Here is a 7,793-nt window from a genome sequence, read left to right as displayed (position 1 = left end):
ATCATAGCAACCGGTTGTTCAGTTGTTCAGTCGTTCGGTCGCTTAGACTGTTATACATATAGATAACAACTATAATACACTGAATAATTTTTAATGTGCAAGATTTTTTCCTTAGAGATATATAGCCTTGCAAATCATGAAAACTGTGCAAATCATTCCCATCACATTTTATAGATGAAAAAACTGAGGCTCAGAAATGGGAGTAGCTTGTGACCCAGGTTTTCTGGAACACAGCTCCAATTTAAACAGATTGAGCAGACTCCAAAACCAATTTTACATCATATTCCACCTCTGTTGTCCCACCCAGAGGATTGTCTGTATCGATGGGAATCTGGAACCATGTAGGAGAGGATAAAACCACTGTGGCAGGTGCATTAGGTATGGATGTTTTGGGGCTTGTCATATCATAGCATTAAAGTGATGTCACTTAAGTGCTTTTCTACTTAGTCTACAACTAGGGCCAGAACAAAAGCTCATATTAAAAAAAAAATTCAAAAATTATTTTTTGGAGTATGTATGAATATGGTCAAAGAAAAAGATCATAAGAGTGAGCTGAAACTAATAGATATAATATTACAGAAAAGATTATATCTGAGATTTAAACTTGTATTGATCTGTTACTTAAAAATGAAAGCTAGCAAGCCAAATGCATTGAGGCATACATGAAAAAAAATCCCTAAAAGACTGAAAAGAAAGGTATAATAAAATAGGTAAGAAAAAAATAATAATCCCCTTTCCCAGAAAAACTACATTGTAAAATAAAATTCCTTAACTACAGCTTTTGGAATAATTTTTTACTGGTTTTTCCTTAGACATAATTCAATAATTTCAAATAGAATATTTGAAAGCTCTCCACATATATTATACTACTACTTTTTAATAATTTATAATGCATAATATTTATCATTACTGTAAAAACATATTTTAAGAGTCTTTCATTATTCATATTTCTTTTCATTCATCCATTCTTATTGAATTAAATAATGTAAATTACCAAGAGGAAGTCGTCCTATACTACCAAGTGCCTTATAGTAATAATTTGGAGAACACAGAACACAGGCTGAACTAGAATGCTCCTTTCTGCCACCACATGTGTTTCTGTTTGTGTTGTGCTCCACAAAGAACCAAATATTGTCCTGCCCAGAGGGGTGGGGCAGGGGTGTTCCTGCTGAAGACTGCTCTGTGTAGGAAGAGAAAAGACTGATGCTACAGGCCCTCCAAAGGAATTCACTTAAGCTTCATACCAGATTTGAGAGGGCTGGTTTTACCTGCCTAAAGTTAGAACACGCAAGACAACATTCAAGCAATCCCTAGGTTGGGGATACAAGTTCTACCTGGTGATTCCAGTGTAGCTTTGACCAATGTCTCTTAGCAACCGCCCACCTTACAATGTAAAGCATTGAGACACACCTCAGTAGGTGGATGAGGTCCCAGAGAGGTGAATTTTTACCTTCTACTCTTCCAAAGTTTATGCTTTGATCCCAGATTTACCTTCCTTTATGAATAAATGAAAAAGGGGGGGGGGGGGAGAGGAAGAAGTAAGAGGAGGAGGAGGAGGGGAGGAATAGGAAGGAAGGAAGGAAGGAAGGAAGGAAGGAAGGAAGGAAGGAAGGAAGGAAGGATATTTCTTGGCCTTGAAGAGATTAAACCTCCAGTGTCAGGAAATTTGGAAGGCATATTCTCCAGGTTATTTATTTTATTTCTGGTAGTAAATGAAGCCCTTAGGGAAGGTTATTAATTTATCTGACCTATTTAGTATATTAAATTACACTATTTCATACTCTAATGGCCTGAAAAAGTTAATTTACCATTTGAATGGCATGAATGATGAATACTTACACCAAGTCTTGGCACTTTACAATACTGAACAAAGATTTAGTTGTTGTTTTTTTTTTTTTTACTTAGGTGTGCTTTATTGTTTATTAGTGTCAATGGAAAATAAAAATAGAATAATGCTCTGTTGGAGGATAGCATGACTGTTGCTGGCTCGGGTGTCATCTCAGTGTGAAAGATGCCTTAACATGGGGCCCTGGTTCTCAGGGAAGAAGAGACTATCAGAAAGGAAGAGGAAGGAGATGGTGCCAAATCCTTGGCTTAATGTGCTCCTCTCCCTTTAGCTGGGTACATTAATAGTCTATCCCATGACCTCTCTATCAAGACTTTATGAACTGCCATGTGGAGGCTAGCATGGGATTCTGAAAATTAACAGTTGATTTTTGTTCCTCTGGACATATGGGCTGCTTTGGGGCACTAAAATGGTGTGGAAAAAATGTATCATAACTTGTATAATTTATGCAATGGGGAGGAAGGACCAGACCTCTGAACTGCATTTCATATGTAAATGCAGTTTACATATGGGCCTTGTGGATGTCCAAGAAATAGAACTTCTCGACTGAGGGGGCACGCTTCCGCACACTGACCTTGCAAGAGGAATGTAGATCAGACTGAACACAGCTGTACCCTTTAGTTATTTTGGAGGCGAATTTATTAACCTCGAAAGGTAACGCTGGGTGCTGCTTTCTGTCTTCGAAAGCTATGAGGATGCCTTTGTGTTCCAGAAAATGCTTGGATCAGATTCCACTTCTCCATAAAAGAGGAGGTGTGATGAAATAGAGACGGGCAAAAAGCATTCTTCTTATTTTTACAGATCCAATAGAGTGAATGAATTAAATAAATAAGTAAAAAAAATACAATGGATAAATGAATAAATAAAGATATAAATGACATTTCTAAAGTAGCTCTTGGGGAGTCCAAACTCCCAGATAGCCAACAAATGATACATGTAAACAGAGGGCTTGTAAATTGTCAAATGCCTGAGGTTAACCACAGCCCTGCTTGGCTCTCGCCCCTCCAAGAGACCGGCAATTGGCTGCAGGAAAGCTGGAATTCCAGAGCACATTTGACTCTCTGCTTCTCCCTCAGAGTTTGGCAGCAGGCTTCTCCCTGGGCCGCCTGCAGGCCTTGTAGGACACATCTGACTCCCCTGCGGTGCACTCTCTCCCTGCTCCCGGCTACCTGTTTACTCCCCCAGGCGGAGGGACAGGGACAGTCAGGCGCGACCCAGCAGGTGGAGCGGCTGAGCTGGCCCCAGGGCAGCCCCAATATGACTCTCAGTGTGGGTGTGGGGCAGTTTGGGTGGGAACAACCTGCAGACTACCACCTCGCCGCCGTCCTGCGCCTGGCTGGTGGGGTGTGTGCAGAAAGAGCAGAAATAAGTAGGAGGCTCCCTCCTCCCAGCGACTCTCGGGGATCCGGAGGCCGCCGCCCTGGGTGTTTGCCTGCCCTGTAGCCAGGGTTCCAGCCTGAAGAGTAGTTTCGTTTCCTTCTGGCTCCAGGATTAGTTTCCAGGCACCTCCTCGGACGCTCCGTGGCCTGGAAAAGGGACGCAGGAGGAGGCGGGAGGCTCGTCTAGGGGCTGCCCGCCCTGCAGCGCGGGTTTGATGGACCTGACCGCCCCGGGCAGCGGCGCCGGCTCCCTGCCGCTGCTCCTGGCCCTGGGTAAGTGGCCGCACTGGGTGCTGGAGACCCAGGAGGAAAGCTGGGGTGGAGTCGCAGGGAGAGCGAACTCTGATCCGAGCTGGCATCTGGACCCAGGGCGGCGTGGGGCTGACAGGGGCAGGTCAGGGAACTTGGGCCCCTGGGAGAGTGCGACGTTTTAAGGGCACCTGCTGGGGCTGTCCCTGGGCGCGCAGGGCTGCGAGAGGGCGGAAGGGATCCCGGGCCCAGCGGCTGGTGCTGCAGCTGTTGGCGCAGAGCGGAGGACCGGGGTTGCTAGGCAGGGTGCCCTCAAAGACTTGGGGGGCTCCGTGGGGGGCTCCGTGCTCCTGAGTGAGAATTGGTGGGAGGAAAAGCAGGAGCATGGGAGAGGAAGAGAAAGATATCCCGGGAGTAGCTGGAAAGAGAATTCCTTGGCTTAAGATGTGGGCTGGGAGTGCAGGGCAAGGTGGATGGGTCTTTCCTTGGTGTGTGTGCCAGAGGTAAGAGAGAGCTTACTCCTGGGGAGACTGGAGCTGGCCTAGGCTTGGGATTGAATTCTTACACCTATTTCTTGCTGGAGCAGTGGGGGGAGCTGGAGGAGAAAAGGCAACTTCTGAGACCTGATCTCCTGTTGCTGATGGGGCAGCAAAGAAAAAGGAAATGACATGTTCCCCCTAGGGCACTGTCCATGAAACACACAGATGCTTTACTGGGGATCTAGTCACGTGCTGCTTAGACCGGGATGCGCATTCTAAGGAGTTGTTAGGGGATTCCACCATCGTGTGAACCCCATGGAGTGTACTTCCACTAACTCAGAAGGTATAGCCTAATGCACCCCCCCCCCCCCCGGGCCCTATGGTATAGCCTAGTGCTCCTAGGTCCCAAGCCTATACAACGTGTTACTGTACAAAGCAACATGAAATTAAATCAAGCACAAGAGAAAAGCATGCAATCAGGACGCTTGGTAAACAAAATGTGTGAGACTGCTGCTAGTGTAACAAAGCATACTGTTTTACAGGACACTTGTTTTTAAGGAGTAGAAAGATGCAGTCTAAAATAACAATAAAAAGTGTAGCATAGGTAATACGTAAACTAGTAACAGTCACTTCTTATCATCATCATGTGATCTGTACTGTACATAATTGTATTGCTATACATTTATAAGACTGGCAGCACACTAGGTTTGCTTATGCCAGCATCACCATGCACCGGTGAGTAATGTGTTGCTCTATGACATCATGCTGGCTACGAAGTCATTGGGTGATAGGAATTTTTCAGCTTCATTATAGTCTTTGGGGACCAACAATCCTATATGTGGTCCCTTGTTGGCCAAACCTCCTTAGGCAGCATGTGACTGTATATTCTTTATCTTAAGGAGAAATTGCAAGAGGGAAAACTTTTCTTTATTTCGAAGGTTTAATCTAGGTCAGTGATGGCGAACCTTTTGAGCTCGGCGTGTCAGCATTTTGAAAAACCCTAACTTAACTCTGGTGCCGTGTCACATATAGAAATTTTTTGATATTTGCAACCATAGTAAAGCAAAGACTTATATTTTTGATATTTATTTTTTTATTTAATACCATTTAACAAAGAAAAATCAACCAAAAAAATGAGTTCACGTGTCACCTCTGACACGCGTGTCATAGGTTCGCCATCACTGATCTAGGTTGTTAGGTTAAGGACCACTGGGTGTGGTCACGTGGTGTGAGGGAAGAGAGGGCAGAGGCCGGTGGGAGGAGATGCAGGATGCCCAGAAATCCCTGGAGGCTGTCCCCACCGCCTTGGGAGTCTGTGCTGGCAGACAGGAACCTGGAACTTCAGGTGCTGGGGGAGGTGTATGCAGTTGGAAACCAGGCTCCCTTGCCCCTCCCATGTGATAAGGTAACAGGAAAACCCACCACTTTCAGGCATCCCATCGACATCACGGTCATTTTGAGGGGGGTGGAGGGAAGGAAAACTAGTATTGTGCAGGCTTAGCTGGGATGTGGGGCAGGGACACCTGGGCTTGGGGCATTTATGTGGGAGAGGAGTCTTCACAGCTGAAGTGTCTACAGCTTCAAGCCTAGGAAGGGCTGGGATTTCTCTTACGGAGGGAAAAGAAATGGAACCTAAATGGAAACTTTCATGTGGCTGTTCTTTGGAGTCAGAGAGGTGGCTGAAAAGGTTTGTGACCTTGGCTGGAAGTGGACAGTCCATGGGTAGAGAGAAGGAACTGATTTAACAAACCCTGCAGAGGAGGAAGTCAGGAACAGGTTAGTGGTGGAGTGGTGTGGAGCCTCCAAGAAGAGCAGTGGGTCTGAGAGTTACGCCCAGGACCAGTGCTGATGCTATGCCAGTTCTGGATGAAGGTGCAACTTTCTCCTTACAACTCATATGGACTGTCCAACACTCAAAGTATTTACTGGGCATCTGCTCCAGTCAGTACGGCGAGAGCATATGGAAATGGGAGTGGGATGAGGGCTCAAGAAACTCCAAGATGTAATTTCGAAGGCATGATTTCTGCTCTAAAAGATGTTATGTTGAATTGGGGATACACGACTAACAGATATGACACAATAAGAGAAAAATTCATGAAGCCAGGAAGGGAGAGCTACCTCCACCAGAGCTTCAACAGTGGAGGGCGGGGTAGTGGGGAACAGCTGCCTGGAGGACATGAGTGGGTGCCTTGAAGCTTGGGTAGCATTTGAAATAGTAGAGAAAGGACGCCAATGATATACAAGGGCTGGTGATGGAAATAAGATTGTTTTCCTGGAGAGAGAGTCCATCAGCATGCCAGAAAGTAGAATTTATGAGAGGCAGACAGATGACGAAGAGCCAAAAAAAGCTACATTAAAATATTTGGACATGAATCAATAAACAGTTAAACCCACACCATCATAGGTCTTGAATACGGAATGATATAATGCAAACAAAGACTCAAGGAGGTAAACTGGTCAGCGGGGTGCAGTGTGGGAGCAGGGGGAGAGGTGCTGGGGGCCAGAGACCTGATTGTCTCACAGCTGTGATCCAGGCATGAGCTAATTCAGGCCTTAAATTAGGGTGATGTGCCTTGTGAAATGTTGTGGTAGAAATTATTATTCCCGATTAATGGATAGTCTTCCCCCTTTACTATCACACAGTGCTTTATCTTTTTTCTCAAACCCTGTTAAAAAGCAGAAAAACCCTAACCTAGTGTTATTGTACACTCAGAGTAACCTAAATGTACAACTGCCCTGTTGAATGTTTGGCTTAGGGAATCGAACTCTTTAGATCCCCTAAAGCTCCACTCGCTGCAAAATGCCAAAGGCTGTCTTGTTGGCATCAGTGTTCACAGAAAGTGGTCCTTTTTCTCTCACGCTCACTGTACTTTTAAGTCTTATTCCCAATTTAAGTCACATGTTATTGTACTTACTTTTTGAAAGGAATGTGAGCAATGTACTGTGTGATGCACTAGCGTGTGTGTGTGTGTGTGTGTGTGTGTGTCAGTGAAAAGCACCTTGAGAACTGGCACTGAGCAGGCATGAGACCTGGTTCTACTCTGCTATCCATGACTCAGAGATGCCTGCAAGTTATACATTATTTCTGGGCCTTGATTTTCTCATTTGCAAAATGAAGTAGTTGCTTTAGATGAGACTAAAGTTCTTACCAACTTGACATTGCAGTGATCTGTAACCAACACTTTCATTGGAAAATTTAAGAGAAAATTTTTTTACAATATCACTTAACTTCCATTTCCTAGGTAATGGGATCTCTGTTTCAGGCAAACGTTATCATCAGAGATAATCATGGATGCTTGATTCTTTGAGAAATATGGTAAAGGGGCAATAACTTTCTTTAAAGTGGGTTTTTTATCTTAAAAAAATTGAGTCATTCTCTGTAATTCTTTTTTTTTTGTTTGTTTCTCCCTCACATCCACTTGCTATATAACACTAACACTGAAATTATAACCAATGAAAAAGGGGAAAAACTTTTCTTTTGAAAAAAATGAGTGCGTTTTCAAATAAAAAATATGTTCTCCTTATTAAAATCTAAGACGTTAATATTTGCAAGTTGGTTTTAAGTTCTGCTAGAAAACATGAATGTATTCATGATTGTAATATCTAGCTTTGAAGTTATAAAGCAGAAGGTGGCAGCAGGTAAAATTCCCATTGTACAAATGATGTAACTGAAGCCCCAAACACTGGAAGATTTTAGGATTTGCCTCTTCAGACATGATTTTGACTTAAAAGAGAATTGGAGTTTTTGCATGTGTTTTTTCTTCACTTGAAAAACCTCAGGTTTCACAGGCCACACTTGAATATTAACAACTGTTACAAAATCAGTTTTCGCCATTGCAT

At 43.9% G+C, this 7,793-nt stretch overlaps 1 protein-coding gene across 1 annotated transcript in view; it reads left to right on the top strand.

The window, feature by feature from the left end:
* Positions 1–3,125: 3,125 nt before the first annotated feature.
* The window catches only part of BTC (betacellulin), a gene marked incomplete at its 3' end in the record, with an annotated part of 40,487 nt that continues 35,819 nt past the window's right edge, over positions 3,126–7,793 (top strand). Inside the window, exon 1 of the mRNA XM_081087051.1 lies at positions 3,126–3,498. Coding sequence (XP_080943177.1) covers positions 3,441–3,498 — 58 coding nt within the window. The 5' untranslated portion in view covers positions 3,126–3,440. The remainder of the gene's footprint in view (positions 3,499–7,793) is intronic.

Source organism: Myotis nattereri (assembly GCF_964212035.1).
Source record: "Myotis nattereri genome assembly, chromosome: 1".
NCBI classification, from domain to species: Eukaryota; Metazoa; Chordata; class Mammalia; order Chiroptera; family Vespertilionidae; genus Myotis; species Myotis nattereri.
The sequence above is the reverse complement of the archived record's forward strand: the minus strand, read 5'-3'. Positions and strand labels throughout refer to the sequence as shown.